At 43.5% G+C, this 19,641-nt stretch overlaps 1 protein-coding gene across 2 annotated transcripts in view; it reads right to left on the bottom strand.

Annotated features, from left to right (window-relative positions):
• Positions 1-400: 400 nt before the first annotated feature.
• ZNF112 (zinc finger protein 112) overlaps positions 401-19,641 on the bottom strand; it is a 32,503-nt gene continuing 13,262 nt past the window's right edge. Inside the window, exons 3-5 of one of the 2 annotated variants that reach the window (XM_046681043.1) lie at positions 16,895-17,021; positions 13,283-13,378; positions 401-3,832 (exon numbers count right to left, since the gene is read on the bottom strand). In XM_046681043.1, the coding sequence (XP_046536999.1) occupies positions 1,338-3,832; positions 13,283-13,378; positions 16,895-17,021 (2,718 nt within the window). In that variant the 3' untranslated portion in view covers positions 401-1,337. Of the gene's footprint in view, positions 3,833-13,282; positions 13,379-16,894; positions 17,022-19,641 lie in introns of those variants that run through there. The other variant, XM_046681044.1, reaches the window with a different exon arrangement.

Below are 19,641 nucleotides of genomic sequence, written 5' to 3'. Positions count from 1 at the left end.
GGGACGCCACCACAGCACGGCTTGACAAGCGGTGCTAGGTCCACACCCGGGACCCAAACCTGCGAACCCTGGGCTGCTGAAGTGGAGTATGCAGACTTAACCACTACACCACCAGGCCAGCCCCCACGCATTGTTCTTGAAGATAAAGACAACCAAGGATAAGAAAATCCTATTCTAATAATCAGTACATTTGATAAAATGTTTAGAAAAAGTCAAGATTTGTCCTTTCCTTGTGTGAATGGGAGAAATGTGGGGACAGAGAACTTGACAAAATTAAAGTCCTCTAAACTTGTCACACATCCTGTCTGAGGAGGTTAGACTTGAACAAAGGCTCTAACTCCCAGAAATCAGTCGGATCAAAAGGACTTTGATGGAAACAGGGAGACTAAAAAACCAAGCATTGTAATTTTGACATTTATTAAGAAAGTACTTCTCATTAGCAACCATTTCTGACTCTTTCCAAATATTACAGTAAAACTCTGCTTTACCACACAGGGCAGGGATAAAAATTCAATTATGAAAAATGCAGTGTTCCATTTTTGTAAAGTTAACCAGAAACATTGTTTATCAGTTTGTACTGTCATTTAAAGTGCACATACATGTACACAAACACACACACAAAGCTAAAGTTAAACTGATAGTATACTGTATAGAAAGAGACCAAATGGTGAGACATTCAGCTCATCCTTGCTTAAGAAGGGACAAAGGATGGGAACCAACCCCAACAGGGTCACAACCAAATTCATGTAATTTCAGATTGCAACCGTGCTTGATGTTCGACATTTCAAATACTATTTATCTACTTGAAGTACTTATATTAAGGCTACTTGCAGGATTCCCACCCCCCGCCCCCCCCGCACCCCAAACACATTTTTAAATTATTTTGGGCGGGAGGGAAATGAGCTTAATAAAATTTTCAAACATGATACCTTTACAGGCTTTTACTCATTTAGCACAAGTACGGAGCACCTACCCTGAGGTATGGAATGTCACGGTTCTGTAGACTTAGCAGTGAAGGAAGCCCCTGCTCTCGTTAAGTGTACGTTCTAGCGGACGTGGATGTGGGCAGGCTCGCGCGTCCTGACCATAGTCTTATCTTCTATGAGCCCTAGTGCAGCGACCAGCTAGAGTCACGTGCAATGACTGAGGTTCGAGTTCTGGCAGAACCCCTCTCGTTAGATGTCTCTGCTGTGTAGTCTCCTGACCATTGTGAACATCGAGGACGGGCAGAAACATGGCATTTTCATTAAAGAAATTATTTTTCTACTCTAAGAACTCTAGTGAATGGAAAATTTCAGCTCCCATTTGAGGACTTCACAGCGAAACGGAACAGCACTTCACAGAACTTCATGTCTGTAAGGGTTCTCAGATGGATAGCCCTTGCCATCCTCTTCGCTTTTATAGAACTTAGCATCACTGTGCACTCTCTGATGAATCAGAAGACCTGAGCTCCAACGGAAACCCTTCCCACACGCATCGCATTTGTAGGGTTTCTCTCCTGTGTGGACTCTCTGATGGGCCTGAAGGTTTGATCTCTGGCTGAAGCCCTTTCCACACACCTCACACTTGTAGGGTTTCTCTCCAGTGTGGACTCTGTGATGGGCTTGAAGACTGGAAAACCCACTGAACCCCTTCCCACATTGTTCACATTTATAGGGCCTCCCCTCTGCATGGACCCTCTGATGAGCTTGAAGGCGTGAACTCTCACTGAAGCCCTTTGTGCACACCTCACACTTGTAGGGTTTCCCTCCCGTGTGGACCCTCCGATGTGCTTCGAGGCGTGAACTCTGGCTGAAGCCCTTCCCACACATCTCACATTTGTATGGTTTCACTCTAGTGTGGACCCTCTGATGACCCTGAAGGTACGCCCTCTGACTGAAGCCCTTCCCACAGACCTCACATATGTAGGGTCTCTCTCCAGTGTGGACACTCTGATGACTCTGAAGGTACGATCTCTGGCTGAAGCTCTTCCCGCACTCATCACACTGGTAGGGCTTCTCTCCTGTGTGGACTCTCTGATGGGCCAGAAGCGTTGAGGCCTTACTGAAGCCCTTCCCACATTCTCCACATTTATAGGGTTTCTCTCCAGTGTGGACTCTCTGATGAATTTGAAGATTAAAACTCCAACTGAAGCCCTTCCCACACTCCTCACATTTGAATGGCTTTTCTCCAGTGTGGACTCTCTGGTGGCCCTGAAGGTGGGAACTCCGACTGAAGCCCTTGCCACACTCCTCACACTTGTAGGGTTTCTCTCCAGTGTGGACTCTCTGGTGGCCTTGAAGGTATGAATTGCGACTGAAGCCCTTCCCACACTCCTCACATTTGTAGGGTTTCTCTCCAGTGTGGACCCTCTGATGGGCTTGAAGGTATGAGCTCCGACTGAAGCCCTTATCACACTCTTCACATTTATAAGGTTTCTCTCCCGTGTGGACCCTCTGGTGAACAGTAAGAACTGATCTATGACTGAAGCCTTTACCACAGGCATTGCATTTGTACGGCTTCTCTCCACCGTGGACTCTCTGATGATCTTTAAGTTTTGAACTCCAATTGAAGCCATTCCTAAACTCCTTATAAGGTTTCTCTGCAAGGTGAATTTTCTGATGGCCTTGAAGATAGGCATTTTGGCTGAATTTGTTACCACAAACATAATATTTATATGGTTCTTCCCTGGTGTGGACTATCTGAAGGTCCTGAAGACGTGAGGCCAGACTGAAGCCATTCCCACACTCCTCAGAATTATAGGGAATCTCTTCCATGTGAACTCTATGCTGAAGGTTAAGATTTGAGGCACAAATGAAACCCTTCTCACACTCCACACCTGTGTATAGTTTCTCTTCAGCGTGCATTCTCTGATGGACTTGAAGACAGGAACTCTCATTAAAGACAGTCCCATTCTCCTCATATTCGTGGGGTTCCCCCCCAGTACGGACCCTAAAAATACTATTAAGGTCTAAGCTATGACTGAAGGCTTTCTCATAAATGGTGCGTTTGTAGGATGTCTCTCCTGTGTGAAGTTCGTAAGTGTCGAGAGGCGAGCACTGACTGAAGTCCTCACCATATTCACATTTACATGGCTTCTCCTCTGTATGGACTCTCCGATGGGATTGGAGATGCGAACTCTCAGAGACACAGCCATCTCCTCTAGGAACACTTTGATGAATACGAAGGACTGAACTATAACTACAGCCCTTTCCACGTGGACTGTATGTGTGGGGCTTCCCTTCTGAGGGGAACTGCTGATGGATTTCAGAGCTGGCGTCATCACTGAAGGATTCTCTGTACTCATTAGGGGGATAGGGTTTTTGCCCTGTTTGAAGAAAGTCTTGATTGCGCAATGAAACCTTCATGATGTCTTCTCCACAGTCGTGGCAGCTGTAGTTTTTCTCTGTTCGGTGTAGTCTCAGATTATCATTGTGATGTGACATCCAACTGACGCTGTCACACTTACAGAAATTATTTTTCCTGGAAATTTGCTGACATCTACACTGATAATTACATGACTCTGTCAGATATGTTTTCCTCCAAGAATGCTGGGCTCTCCAAGATGGAAAGTCTTGGTTTGTTATGTAAGTGGAACCATCCTCTGCATGAGTCAATACATAGTTCTCATCTTCAGGAATCTGAATGGGTATTTCTGCCCAAACCTGGCAGGCGGAATCACCTTGTTTTGGCACCTGAGAAATATTCCCTTGAAAATTGTTCATGGAATCTTGACACCTCATTAACCCGCCTGCACCTTGCTGCCAGTTCTGCCAGGAGGAAAGCTCTTTGGGGGAAGGGCAGCTTAATCCCACTTCTCGAATACTCTCCATATGATGTTCATTCTTGGTTCCTATAAGGATAAAGAGAATTTAGACATATGTGCAAGTGAAGGCTTTTATTCAGAGACTTCACGATTTTGCACTTAGGTCATGACATAAAACTTAATGAACTAGAGGAAGATTTATGTTACTATTTCTAAGAGTACTTAGAAATGGCTCTTCTTTGGCTACACCAGGAATATTAGTTGGCTCCACATAATTCAGGCTATCTATATGCCTTAAAATCAGGGCTTTGCAACACAACCTGGACATCAAACATGATGGCCCTGTTCAAAGGGCCTAGTGAAACCACACACAGGTTATCACGGGTTCATCATAGGTTGCCTGGAGATCCCAAAAATAAAACAAAAGGGGATAGTCTCAAATTGGAAAGAACATAATTTCAAGTGGACAAATGCTTTATGTCCTGGTAGCTTTTCTTTTTTCTCCAGCACATGGGCATCGTAATGTTGATTGTTTGTTTGTTTGTAAGGAGATTGTGTGTAAACGCTAGGCAGATAAAGGTAAACACAGACATTTAATCTATGGTTGAGCCTGTCTCTAAGGAGCTATTTATCTTCATGAGAATAAGAAACTCTTCCAAGTTACTGTAAGCCGTTATCAGTTTTAACTCTTTTCGAAAGATATTTTGGGGGCTGGCCCTGCGGCCAAGTGGTTAAGTTCACACGCTCTGCTCCAGTGGCCCAGGGTTTCACTAGTTTGGATCCTGGGTGCGGACATGGCACCGCTCATCAGGCCATGCTGAGGTGGCGTCCCACATGCCACAACTAGAAGGACCCACAACTAAAAATATACAACTATGTACTGGGGGGATTGGGGGAGAAAAAGCAGGGGGGAAAAAAAAGGAAGATTGGCAACAGTTGTTAGCTCAGGTGCCAATCTTTAAAAACAACAAAAAAAGATATTTCACAATTATCAAGGGCCCCGGTGCAGGTCAGAACGTGAAACACTGTGACAGAATTCAACTCCAAAGACAGAAGAAAAACATGGCGGCTGAGGGAGGCAAGCACAGCCAACGTTCCCGGCACCTATAGGCGTCCTTTGAGGCAACTCATTAAACAAACCAAACTCAGTGAACACTGACTTTGGCTTGCCTCATTTGACTGGAAAATTACTTTCCTGTTCAGGGAATTTGAGGCAACAGAAGAGCTGAAGACAGACATGTCTGGGTGGAAATGGCTTGTCACTTAGCTACTAAAGCTCCGATTCTAAGCAGACAGCAGATCCTCATATCCTGCGGAGCAGCATCCTCCCTGAGGACACCTGGTTCAACAGGGTTGAAGAAATGACGTATGAGCTTCCGACACCTGGTGGTACATTAATCCTCTACAGCATCCAGAATAGACAGCAGTAAAGGAGGATCTGTTTCCGTAACATGAATATAATCCTCAACAGGATAATTCTTCCTTACCTAATTGTGTTTGTCTCTCCACACTGGAATGTGTCAGTCACAAGGACAAGGACTCTGTTTTGCGCACTGCATTACCCTCACTGCCTAGAACATTCCTAGCCAAGAGGAGCTGCACACTGAGCATGTAATGAGCAGACCACAGGGAGTCACTCTCACTTACAAGACCAGGAGGGCGTGTACGTGTGTGCTGTTTTTCACGGGAAGGGAACTGGTGATGGCAATTCTGCTGCGAAGCTGGAAGGCCATGTGAGAGGTGGGGCTCTACTCAGGGTGTCACCTGCTGATGAGAAAGGCAAAGCTCACAGGAATCTCTTGTGGATTGTGCCTTTCCAATTTTTGAAATAACCTTTAAAATAGTGTATTTTTTCTTGTATATAATCTTCCCCGTAGTCCCACCCTATCGCCAATTTAAAAAAAAAAAAAAAAAGGGAAAAATAAAAGGCCACACTGATGACTGCGTGGCACTAGGCCCTGGGGCCATGCATGGACTGCAGGTGACACTTCATGGCATATCCATACGCACTCATCCCGGTGCTGCAAACAACGCTTAGAGATGACTCTGGTTTCTCAAAAGCAACGCTTTCAGTGATCACGTTAATATTTCATTACCTAAAGCTGAAATGAAGGGACATATTATAAGAGGCACGTCAGATAAAGTAAACAGCTTATATGTGAGAAGTTCGGGCTTCCAGCTAGAGTTAATCACAATGCTTATAGGGTTGTTTAGGAATCATCAAAACACTGACTACACATCCATAAAGATACAGTTTAATGTGTCACATCTTTGGGACGGATGTGGTGGCTTAAGGACATGAAAGCAGCTTGCTAATCAAAGCCCAGTTTCTTACAAAGCAACTGTTTCAAGACAAATTTGTACATAATTTATGACATAAGAATCTCTCAAATACATAGGAGATTCAAGTTTCTTTCTGACCAGTGGTTTACTGTCAGAAGGAGAGAAGAAGAAGAAGAAAGGTCATTTCACTTAGTTTCAGCCTCTTGTGGAAAAGATCACACATTTAACAACATTAACTTTAATTTCCTTTAGTCAACAGTGCATACTGAAACACCTTATTTGTCATTTCTTTTCCATATCTCAAATTTAAGTTCTATTTTAATATCAACGGTAGAGCGCTGATGAGAAATTGCGCTGTCAAATTTATAAGGGAACATTACTGATGGAGAAAATAAGCAGTGCAAAGAAAGACCTCACTTAAAGTGACGAGGATGAGAATTTGCTTCATCTTCTTAGTAATCGTGCTTTAGAGTTTGAGAAAGTCAAGCATTCCAGCATCTACATCAATTAATCAATAACAAAGATGTTATACTTATCATAAGTACCGAATAATTCCTTTCACAGTTAGCCATAATGAATGAAGAGGAAAAAAAAATCTCCGTTTATTTTTTCTTTTTCTCTTCTCCTTCAACAGAAGCTACTCAAGAATATCAACTCAGGCAAATCAGACTGACAATACCCTGCATCCTTACTACACTTTTAGATAGTAAGGAGAAACTAAGGCATCTTCTGGACAGTAGACGATACAGTAAGGACAACATTTTGATTACAGACTAATGCTTGAGCGCTCTGCTGGCCACTCTCTCCACCACACCTGAGGTTCACCTCTCTCTAACAGAGTATATTTAACCTTTAAAGGACTTCCCGTCTGCCTCTGCTTCTTTTCCTCACAACAGAATGAGTTCTGTCTTTCTGTTTTGGAAGGTTATTAATTGTTGATTCAATTTCTTTAACAGCTATAGGCCTATTCAGATTGTCTATTTCTTCTCGTGTGAGTTTTGGCAAATTGTGTCTTTCAAGGAATCGGTCCATTTCATCTAGGTTATCCCATTTGTGGGCAAGGACATTGTTCATAGTATTCCCTTATTGTCCTTTTAATGCCCATAAGGTCTGTAGTCATGTCCCCTCTTTCATTCCTGATATGAGTGACTTATGTCCTCTCTCTTTTTTCTTAGTTAGCCTGGCTAGAAGCTTATCAATTTTACTCATCTTTCCAAAGAACTAGCTTTTGGTTTCATTGATTTTTCTCTATTGATTTCCTATTTTCAATCTTACTGATTTCTATTCCAATTCTTACTTTCTTCTACTTTGGCTTTAATTTGCTTTTCTTTTTCTAGTTTCCTGAGGTGGAAGCTTCACTGATTGATTTTGGATCTTTCTTCTTTTCTAACATATGCATTCAATGCTATAAATTTTCCTCTAAGCACTGCTTTCACTGCATCCCACATATTTTGATAAGTTGTGTTGTCATTTTCATTTAGTTCAAAATATTTCTAAATTTCTCTTGAGACTTCTTTTTTGACCCATGGGTTAGAAGTGTGTTGTTTAATCTCCATATATTTTGAAATTTTCCAGTTCCCTTTAAAATTATAGCATAAAATCAGCCATCCTATCACAGACTGAGATCAGATGTCAGAACCACAACAACGATCAAAAAAGTCACCTAAAAATTATAGGAAAACAGTGATTATACATATGTGTAATTTAAAAAACAGATTTGTTGTATTTTATTAGCAACACGCCATTTTGCCCATTTGTTCTTTATGTCGGCAGTTAGTTAATGCAAATGCAGTCAGTTTCCTATGAAAAAGGAAATTCTGGCAAGGAATCGTAATGCTAGATCCACATCTGTTTGGCACATGTACGATATCACAAAATATTTACGAAAGCTGGCATTAAAATCTAAGGTTTAGTTAAGGCTAACATATAAAGTTACAGCACAGTTGCAGCAACTCTTAACACAGTGACGTTTTATATTCTACTTAAGCCATAAAAGAATTAAAATTATTGAAGGAACCAGCTGAGAGCAGCTGCCCTGAGACCCGCTGACAGGAACAGCAAGTTCTCTGTTCGGTGCCGGATAATTATTCCCTAAAGGAAGCAGAATGAAACGTGAGGAATTCTCGGGGACTGCCTCTTAGAAAAACACCCACTTCTCGGCTATTGTTTTTTTCACTGTGGGGAGTGACAGTCAACTTGGGGCAGACAAGGAGGTTAGAAGAAACAGCATCTGTGAGAGATCGTTTAAAGATAACACTGGAGAAACCTGGCCCACCAAGAGACTCATGGCATTAAAAAAAAATGGATGAGTGCTCTGAAACTAGGAAAGCTTCAGTGCTGAAAGAGCTTAATACACACTCTGGAAATACTCTGGTCTTAACTAAATGGAAAGTTCCTCTTCTGGGTTTCTGAAAGGTGCCCAAATGGTGGTCAGCCTCAGAGCCATCAGGACCAGATGAACTGTGCCATGGTGGGGAGTGTGTGTGCGTGTGCGCGTGTGTGAGTGCCCACGTTGCTCCTGGTAATGAGCATGTGGATGTTTTTCTCTAGTAGCTGAGAGACATAAAAATCTCACAACACACCTCCTGGTGGATTTGAAGTCTCAGGTCATGACCTTGCCATCTGCTCTAGAGTCTGTCATCCTGTCCCCAGACTTTCTAAGAGCCTGGACACTAGACAGAAATATCCACAGGGAAAGACAGGTATGCTTCTTCAGAAAGAAGAAATCTTGGGCAACAAGGATTTGCTAACAAAAACATGAAAGTGCATCCCTGGTGAGGGGGAGCACTCTCTCTCTGGGGAGGCAGCGTGGCAGGTTGCCAAAGGCTGTCCCGTGTGCTCACTGAGGCACAGAGCTCTGCTTTCTAGTCTCTTCCTGTGGAGCAAATCAAAACTGCCAAATACTTTCCTGCAAAGTTGAGTGGATTCATATCTAGCTGGAACCAGCAAATTACCAAAAGGAAACAGAAGAAAGAGTAAGCAATAAGGTGCTCGTTGAGAGATGGAGACTATTAAAAGTAGGGATCTCCTGGTTAATACCATGGATGGTTTTGTAGAATTAGAGATGACATTGGAAAAGAAAAAAGAAAGAATTTGCGATGGGGAAAAAAAGAAAAGCCCCGAAGCCCTTGGTTTGCAGAGCAATGATGTTTTCACCAGTGTAGAGATGCTGGCCTGGCCGTATGGACCAGAAACGTCTCTTTCCATCCCTGCTGGGAGTTTCAGACTGCAGCAGAAGCAAGCAGCAGGGTTGAGGTCAAGGATCACCTTTCAGAGCCTCTGGGGACCGCGATGTGTCGTGTCAGCAACAGCCACAGTTGGCTCTAACAGGTTGCTGATCCTGCACTTCTGATGGAATTGACCAGGCAATTCCATGAAAACAGATTTTGTTTGCTTATGTGGATTGACTAGTTGACTTTATGTAGACATGGATTACAAATCATCTGTTTGACTATCAGTACAACTATTTTTCTTATCACTTTCCAAAAAGAAGACAAAATTTAATGGCTGGCATGGAAAGTTGTACTTTCTTTTTTCTTTTTTTTTGCTGAGGAAGATTCACCCTGAGTTTACCTCTGTGCCAATCTTTCTCTATTTTGTATGTGGGTTACTGCCATCACATGGCCACCAATGAGTGGCATAGGTCCGCACCTGGGAACTACACCTGGGCACTGAACTGAACCACTAGGCCACAGGGCCAGCCCATGGGAAGGCTGTACTTTTGAAAACAGATTATGGAATATTGTCGTTGTATGTAGGAATTTGGAACGTACAGCCCATAATACTAATGGTTCACCACCATTAGTGAGGTTTGAAATCAACTTAGTAGATCATGACATGCAATTAAAAAAAGAAGCTACAAAGGGGCTGGCCTGGTGACGTAGTGGTCAAGTTCACGCACTCTACTTCGGCGGCCTGGGGTTCCCAGTTTGGATCCCAGGAGCGGACCTACACACCGCTCATCAAGCCATGCTGTGGCAGTGTCCCACATGAAAAATAGAGGAAGATTGGCATGGATGTTAGCTCAGGGCCAGTCTTCCTCACACACACAAAAATAAAATAAAATAATTTGAAAAAGGACAGACAATATCAGAGGTGCATTGCGTGTCAGATATCACTGCATGGAATGTTTCAGATGTGCATACATCTGATATGTAAACATACATAGGTCTGTAAGGTTACATTACATACTGAGGGTCGTGCCCCAAATAGTATGAAAACCACCGGTCTAAATAGCTGAGGAAGGCATAAAATTCATACCAATCACAACGTTCAAATGCAAAGTTCATTTATAGAAACTTGGAAAAATACCAGTAGGTAGGTTTGCATCTCTTGGTTTCACGCCTACATGAAGGTTCAAAATAGAAGGAGCCAATTTCCACTTGAAAAATATCCTTTCTCTCCCTCAGGATGTATGAGACTGCAACTTCCTCATTTCTAGGTTCTAACCTTCACCAGTTGAAGCTTATACACTAGATCTTACTGATACCCATTAATACACTTAATCTTAATACACTCTCGTTTTCTGAAAGGGAATAAAAACAAAGATGCTACTCTTCTTAACTCTTGTTTCTCTGACCTTGACTCTTCCTTGCCTGGCATGGAAAAGGGCACGTAGGGAATCTGTGTGGATGCTGACTTTGGAAGAGATGGATGGGCTGCAACTTGGGAAATCCTGCGAGGAAATGGATGGTTTAGAAGCCATTACTTGTTGACAACTTTCTCTTTCCTAGTGTAAATGGAAACAGAGGTATTTCTTCTATAGCAGCTCTGCCAAGAGAGTGGTTATAAGAATCCTCATTTTTTAAAATTTATTTTATTATTTTATTTTTTTGAGGGAGATTAGCCCTGAGTTAACTACTGCCAATCCTCCTCTTTTTGCTGAGGAAGACTGGCCCTGAGCTAACATCCGTGCCCTTCTTCCTCTACTTTACATGTGGGACGCCTACCACAGTGTGGCGTGCCATGCGGTGCCATGTCTACACCCGGGATCTGAACCGGCGAACCCAGGGCCACTGAAGCAGAATGTGTGAACTTAACCACTGCACCACTGGGCCAGCCTGTAAAAATCCTGAATTTGAAAATGTTTCTTTGCCCAAGTCAATTAAGTCAGCCCCCACAGGCTGCAGGAAAGCCCATGGGGAATAATCCTGTCTCTTGGTCACAAGTCCAGTTAAAGCTCAGTAAGGAATGGCTTTCCACTTTGAATCTCTGAGTCAACAGGTAATTATGGCAGAGAAATAAAATCACTAGTACCCAAGGACATTTGCATTGGGGGTTTTACTGCTGAACTTTCCGTATTAGTTTAAAAAAAAAAAAAAGGTAAAGAAATAAGTTAATGCCCATCAATTGGAGAATAGCTAAATGATACATGCTATAGCCACATGTTGGAATATTATGCAGCCATGATAAAAAAATTTTTTAGAAGAGTTGTAATCTTGAACTGGGAAGGATTTCCCCAAAGTATCATGAAGAAGAAAAATTGGTATATTAAAAATAAGAATGTATAGGGGCTGGCCCTGTGGCCGAGTGGTTAAGTTCACGCGCTCCGCTGCCAGCGGCCCAGTGTTTCATTGGTTCGAATCCTGGGCGCGGACATGACACTAATCATCGGACCACGCTGAGGCGGCGTCCCACATGCCACAGCTAGAAGGATCCACAGCAAAGAAAATGCAACTATGTCCCGGAGGGGCTTTGGGGAGAAAAAGGAAAAAATAAAATCTTTAAAAAAAAAAAAAAAATAAGAACATATATTATCAAATTTTTGCATTAATGAAAGGTATATAAACATGTTAGGTATATAAGCATGTAACAAAACAAGAAGATGTTTTAAAATGTGACACCTGTTCCTACAGATGCTATAATGCAGGGGGACTGGCGCACTATGGCCCTAGGCCAGTTTTTGTTCAGCGCCGGAGCAAAGGATAGTTTTTACATATTTCCTTAAACGGTGTAAAAAAAAGACAAAGAAGAATGTGACAGAGACCTCATGTGGCGGGCAAAGCCTACAATATTTACTACTACTTTAGAGAAAAAGTTTGCTGACCCCTGCTCTAAAGACTGTATTGTGTGATGTACGATCCTGAATCTTAACTGAGAGGGCAACAAAAAATTATAGAAGTGAAATAATTTGTTCTGAAATTTTCTATTGACTCTTTTTCCTACCCAGGAGCATCCTTATCTACACAGATGTGACAGTGGCTTTTGATGTCAGAGTCTCAAGGACTCAAGAAACACTACCCAAGTGTTTAGACTCACGTAAATGTCCAACCTGAAAATTCTCCTTCAAAACTGTAGCCGGGTCAAGGTTTAGGTGTTGGAGGATGGGGAGGAGAGAGGAGAGGATAGAATGGGCAGATACAGAGCTGGGAACAGAAATGAGAAAATTAACACAAGAGTGTCTCACTTGAAATTGCTGCATGGGAATGGTCAATTATGCTGGCACTGATCAATTCTGATACTTAATCTAGTTGATTGGCTTTTTTTTTTTTTTGGTGAGGAAGATTGGCCCTGAGCTAACATCTATTGCCAATCTTCCCTCCCTTTTTTCTTGTCTCCCCAAAGCCCCAGTACATAGTTGCATATCCTAATTTTAAGTCCTTCTAATTCTTCTATGTGGGATGCCACCACAGTGTGGCTTGATGAGTGGTGTATAGGGTTCGAACCAGTGAACCCTGGGCCACTGAAGCGGAGCACCCGAACTGAACCACTATGCCACCGGGCTGGCCCCCTGATTGGCTATTCTTCATCTTTTAGTAATAATGGCTACCTGTCTATGAATCCTCAAGGACACCTAAACAGTCAAGAATCAGGACAGGCATTCATCAGATGACAAACACCACTGTGGAGTATCCTTCGATTACATGGATTTATTCTACATCTATTAGCTGTCTGAAGGAGGACTGGCAACAACGAACACCAGGCATCTATTAACCAATTCATTCACTCGAGGCAGAGAGAAAAGCAAGCAGGTCTGAAGCAGGAGCATAAATGACAGGTCTGACGGGCAGCAATGAGGCAGTGCGGCTGGAACAGAATAAATGAGCAAAAATAAAAAACAGCTAAGAATAAGGAAAGCTAGAGGGGCTTGAGGAGACAGACCCGTTAGGGCCTAAGAGGCCAGCCTACGTACTTCCGATTTTACTGTGTGTGAAACAGGAAGGGCTGGGGGAGCTGGGACAGAGACATGACCCGCTCTGACCCGTGCTTCAGGAGGGCCTCCTGGCTGCTGGGTCACTGCTGCACGCTTCTCACCTGAACACCCATCTCTCCAGGTTTCTGTCTCCATCATCGAAAGCTTTTCTTCTCTCTCCAACTGGAATATGAGCTCTGGTTTGAAGGGCTGATTCCCTGTAAAAAAAACCAGGGAGAGCAGAAGTTTTAAATTCTGACAAAGTCCAACTTTTCTTTTTCTTTTATGAATCATGCTTTCGGTGTGACATCTAAGAACTCTTTGCCTAACCCAACATCACGAAGATTTTTCCTATGTTTCCTTTTACAAGTTTCTACACTTATATCTCACACTCGATTTCTTATCCATTTTGAGCCCATTTTTTCTGAGGTTTGAGGGAGGCATTCGATGCCTCCTGGAGTCCGGTGTCTCAGCACCATCTGTTGAAGAGTCTTCCTTCTCACTGAGTCGCCCTGGCCCCTGTGACATGTCTGAAATAGTTTCAGAATTGCTTCTCCCCTGTGACAACCATAAACACACCCACCAAAAAGTATTCAGGATTGCACTTCATTCTCCCACCCCCGCCGACGGCACCTCAAACTAAGGGTACATCGAAACACACTGTGCTCCTGAGCTCCTCCCGGGAGTCCTGTGTTTGCTCTCTTCCATGTGGTTACAGTATTCACTTCGATTATAATTCACTCCTTCGCTGCAGCTTTCTTTGAGTTTTAGATTATCAGCCCTTTGCATTCTTACTGGATTGAATTTTTATGTGTTGAACGAACGTATTCTCAAAAGTCCAAACTAGACTAAAGGTGTCCTGGGACTAGTGTCACTCTCTTGCACATCCTTCCCACACTGTCACCTCCCACCCACTGTGAGAAAGTAACTTCGTGATTTTCTGATTAACCCTTCTAGTCTTTCTTCTTCTAAGGACAAGCAGATACACATATATTGAGTTATTTTCCCCTCTTTCTTACACAAATTGCAGTATACTATTAATGCTCATTGTCACCTTGCTATCTTTAGGGAAACTTCCTAGAGGTGAACTGCTGGCAAAGGGTAAATGCACCGTTTTGTGAGATACAGGCAAACTCCCCTCCTGAAGGGTTGTATCATTCTGCATTCCTACTTTCAATGCTGGAAAGTGCCTTATTCCCCACAGCTTGGCCCAAAAAAGTAGTGTTCAGTTTTTAAATTTTTGCCAATCTCACAGGTGAGAAATGGTCTTTCAGTATAATTTTAGTTAACATCTTATTTTGAATGAAACTGAACATCTATTCATGTGTATATGAATATTCATATATTCATGTGTATAAATATGTACTTATATGTGCATGTATGTATATGAACGTATGTGTGTATCCACATACATGCACACACACACGCCTGCCTCCTAGCTCTGTCCTGAGACAAGAAACAGATATCACAGTGGCAATGACAATACTTAGCATCCAGACCTTGGTGTGAATGCCGCTCCCCAGTAAAAGAAATGGATGATTCCAGAGCTGGGTCCAAGTAAAAGGTGAGCACAGAACATCATGCTTTGCCATAAGTGAGGAAGTGCTCAAAAGAACGCTGGGGGCACGTCACAGGCACAGGAGTCAGTCAAAGGGGCCAGATTCAGGATAACTTTAGCGCCAAAATAATTACAGTAGTAAATTATAAACTATTTTTAAAAAGAATTCACAAGTCCCTACAAACTATCCTGAGAAGGAGTGGATAAGGCAAGAATCATCGTTGGTTGCTACATCTAGCAGAGTATCTGTGTGTTCTGAAAGTGTCGCCCTATGACGGCAAGAGGAAAATGGCAGTCATTTCATAGTGGAGAAACTGGACAACGCCTTGACTGGGTGATCAAAGTTAACATCACCCATGAGGGACAGACGGTGTGCCACTAGATGTGACATCTCAAAAGGACACACCATTACCTGCTGGAAGGAAGGTTCCAGCGTAACGGATCATCTGAATCTAATTATGAGGAAATACTAGGAATGTTCTATGAAAAATGGGGGAGGGGCTAAGACTACTCTTCAAAAATGTCACTGTCTTAAAAGAGAAAGACGCTGTGGAAGAGTTCCCAATTAAAGGAAGTTAAAGAGACATGACAGCCGGACTAGAGGCTAGACCAGACCTTGCCCTGGAGGGAGGAACATACGCTTGAAGGAATCTAATGGGCTCTCTTCACAAAATTAGAGCATAAATGACAGATTGGATGAAAGCGTTATACCTGCGCTGGGGATATGTGAGAGCACGTTCCTATTCCTACAAAATGCACTGTTCAGCAAAGAATTAGCCTGGCCCAAAGAGAGGTCGCTCTGGCCCCCCTGTCCTGGCAGTGATCGCTAAGCCCCTGGAATGTTGGCCTTATAAGAGTCTTTTTGTGCCTGAGGCCCTGGGCCACACCAGACAGCTTAACAATGTGAGTGATGCGGGGGGCAGGTGCTTTGGACCACGTGCTATCGGTTTGATTTTCAGGAGGGCTGGAAACTAAGGTCAGCCACACAGGTGTCCAACCACATCCACATGACTGAGCCCCAGTAAAGCTCTGGACAGGGGCCAGCCCAGTGGCATAGCAGTTAAGTTCACATGCTCTGCTTGAGTGGCCTGGGGTCCACGAGTTTGGATCCCAGGCGCAGACCTACACACCAACATCAAGCCATGCTGTGGTGGCGTCCCACATACAAATTAGAGGAAGCCTGCACAGATGTTAGCTCAGGGCCAATCTTCCTCACCAAAAGAAAAGCTCTGTAAACCAAAGATTGGGTTGTAATACTCCATGTGTACTGTCACACATCTCTGCTGGGAAGAGTGAGAGCTGTTCAGAACTCCACTGGGAGAGTGCAACTGGAAGTCTGCGCTGGAAACTCTCCTGACTCTGCCCCAGGCGCCTCTTGCCTTGGATGATGTTAATCTGTATCCTTTCCATGTAATACACTGTAACCAGGAGGATAACAGCTTTCAGTGAGCTCTGAGACTCCTTCTAGCAAGTTATCAAGCCTGAGGTCCGTCTTGGGGACCCCCGAACTTGCAAAAAGCGTCAGAGTGAGGATAATCTTAGGGACCCCCGAACTCTGCATATACACTGAGAGACAAAGGGTTGTGGTGTATGTAAATTACCTGCAAATGGTTCGGAAAAAAATACTATGAATATACATACGTGTTCATATATATATATGTGTGTATATATAGACACACACACAAGTATATATGGAGAGAGAAAGAACATGAGCATAAATGATAAAGCAAATGGGGTAAAATGTCACTATAGGTGAATCAAGGTTAAAGCTCCATGGGCGTTCTTGTTCTGTATTTGTATTTTCATAAACTTTCTGTAAGTTTAGAGTCATTTACAAATACATCTTTAAAGCAAAAAATAAAATACCTCCAAAAATCGAGTTAACAACAGTCACAGTTACTGGCACCCTAAAAACAAAGAAGCTGGAGTGACCCACTCAATGGATCTGACGACAAACCAGTGGGGCAGGACCACAATGTGCCCATTTATAGTTCAAGGACAGATTTTCATCTGGACGGAAACATCAGGAGCATCTCGTCTGTGTTGCACAGGGATTATTAGGTCTCTTTGGTGCCCAAGCTCAGAGAATGATTTTGGGAGTCCCAGGGCTTCCGACAACCGAGCACACAGACACCCCGGGAGGCTGACACTGAGCACAGAGGGCGCCTGTCCTCACCCACAGAGAGCAGGTTCCGGAAGTTCTCCAGCATCACGTCCCGGTACAGCTGCCTCTGGGTGGCATCCAGCAGCCCCAGCTCCTCCTCCGTGAAGGCCACAGCCACGTCCTCGAAGGTCACCGGCTCCTGCAACACCAAGCACACGCAGACTCTGGTTATGGAAGAGGGGCGGTCCTGGGACAGCGTAAAGGATGGGACGTTCCTCTGGATTCTAAGGCGCCCGAGTCAGATTCAAGGAACTGCCTTCTGCTTGCCTTCACACTGCTAATTCCACCCACCCACAGGGCGGCAGGAACAGAAATGCTTGTGCCTTCAATGGCTGCCTTCCGTTAGCACGCCCACAGCTAAGTCCCAGAGCTCTGCTGCATCACGGACTGCCAATATTTTTTAATCATTAACAACGTCATTTACCCCAGAAAAGCTTTACTTCCAACAGTGTGGGATGGAGTCTGTGTCCCCTGTTTCACACACACATCCCACTTGTTTGATTTGTCAAATGTACAGGCTATCGGGCCCCCTTGCTGTTGAAGTACGTGCATCACCGTCCGTGCCCCATCTGGACTGCGGTGTCTGTGGTGGCGTGGTCTGGGCACAGCTCGGAGCCTGGCTGCCCGTGTTCACGTTGGAACGCTCTGCCCCAGGCTGGCTGTGTGACCTTGGACAAGTCCCTCACCCTGTCCTCATGTGCATGCTGATGCCTCTACCATAGGGTACCAGTCAGAAAATGAGTGACTATATGTAAAGTTCTGAGGAACGGTGCCTGCAGCACAGTAAGTACCTGATGAGTGACAGCTGCTATTATGATTATCATCATCATCCTCTCTGTCATCCTACTTCAGGGCTGCACAGTAATTCGAGGAACTGATGATGTAGACTATAGTGAGCTGATGCAGACGATGCACGCTTACTTCGTTTACCTATTACAAACAATGTTGCAAAAAAATCCTTTCACATAGACCTTAGTCCCTGGAACTCTGCTGATTATCTTCTTAAAATAACTTCCAAAGAGTAGAAAAGGAAATGTGGAAGAATAATAACCTTTAAAGTTTTTGAAATCATAATGGCAGGTGTTTCTCCAAAAAAAATTTCCAACTTCTTCTTCCAAGAAAGCATAACCCCCTAAACCTCTATACCTGGCCAACACTGGACACGAATACATTTTTTTTTTCCTGAGGAAGACTGGCCCTGAGCTAACATCCATGCCCATCTTCCTCCACTATATGTGGGATGCCTGCCACAGCATGGCTTGCCAAGTGGTGCCGTGTCCGCACCCGGGATCCGAACTGATGAACCCCGGGCCGCTGAAACAAAACGTGCAAACTTAACCGCTGCGCCACTCGGCCAGCCCCTGGACATGAATAGTTTTTTTTAAATCTTTGATAATTTCAGAAGTAAATTTTGGAAGCAAAAGCCAGTTATTTAGAAAAACTTTCACAGCTGATTAGTAATGATCACTCTTCATATTGGCTGGTCACCTCTACTTCCTGTTTTATAATAATATTCATTTGGGGGACATTCGGGCCTTTTCTTCCACATATGTGGTAAATATTTTTCCTTCCCCTTTGCTGTTTATCTTGTAACTTTTGGCTGCAGGGAAATCTAAATTTTCATATGAAGGCTGTGCAACATTGCACTTGTTCTGGCTGGAGCTCCAAACATCACGCCTCAGGCCCTGGTCTCTGAACGACAACCCTGGCTTGGAGTGCGGTCTTTCTGCCTCTCTCCCATCCTCCTGATCCAGAAGGCAAGGGCTGTGGAGTCGGCAGGACGCTTGTCTTCTATAGGAACCTGAGTAGGACTTGAACTTACAGGAGCCATTCATCTTCATGTGATGATTCTAAGTTCCTTCTGAGCAGCGAGAAAAGTGACAGATAGAAAGCGCCTGCTTGTCTGGGAGCAGGACTAAAATCTTTAAGTACCTGTATTGTTTTGTTTTGTTTTGTTTTTTGCTGAGCAAGACTGGCCCTGAGCTAACATCTGTGCCAATCTTCCTCTCTTTTGTATGTGGGACGCCACCACAGCATGGCTTGACGAGCAGTATGTAGGTCCACACCTGGGATCTGAACCCATGAACCCCGGGCCGCCAAAGCAGTGCATGCGAACTTAACCACTATGCCACCGGGCTGGCCCCATTAATAAAATAAATTAATACATGAAGAGTGAAACACACGAAGGCACACGGATACACACATAGGAAGCTTCAGATACTGGGCAGAAAGAATCGAGCGCTTTTTGTACGACAATGTCTAATGCTATTTTTCTCCAAGTTCAGCTTCACTGTGATCCTGTCAGATAAGACCATCTTTTAGATATTCTTTTTATAAAGGCCCTGAGGCACCACTTAGGAAAAAAAAATCCTCAAGAACTCAAAAGCTTGTAAATGAGGTAGAGTTAAAAAGGGAAGGAGGTATGACTCACTGAAATAACAATAGATGACAAAAATTAAGCACAATAAGATGTTAGCTCAGGCCTAATCTTCCTCAAGCACAAAAGAAAAAAAGAGAGAGGAAGATTGGCAACAGATGTTAGCTCAGGGCCCATCTTCCTCAGTAAAAAAAGAAAAAAAATTGTGCTATAATTTTAAGTGAAAAATAAAACCAAATCAAAATTCTATGTATTATTGCAAGTATAGCTGTGAATACATATTAAAAATAACTCTGGAAAAAACAGGCGATTTGCAAGCAGGGTAATAATGTGCGGGTTTTTTCATGTTTTTGATTTCTATTCTCTTTTACACTACTATTTA

Source organism: Equus quagga, chromosome 13, assembly GCF_021613505.1.
Source record: "Equus quagga isolate Etosha38 chromosome 13, UCLA_HA_Equagga_1.0, whole genome shotgun sequence".
Classification (NCBI taxonomy): domain Eukaryota; kingdom Metazoa; phylum Chordata; class Mammalia; order Perissodactyla; family Equidae; genus Equus; species Equus quagga.
This window is presented reverse-complemented; position numbering and strand designations above follow the sequence as displayed.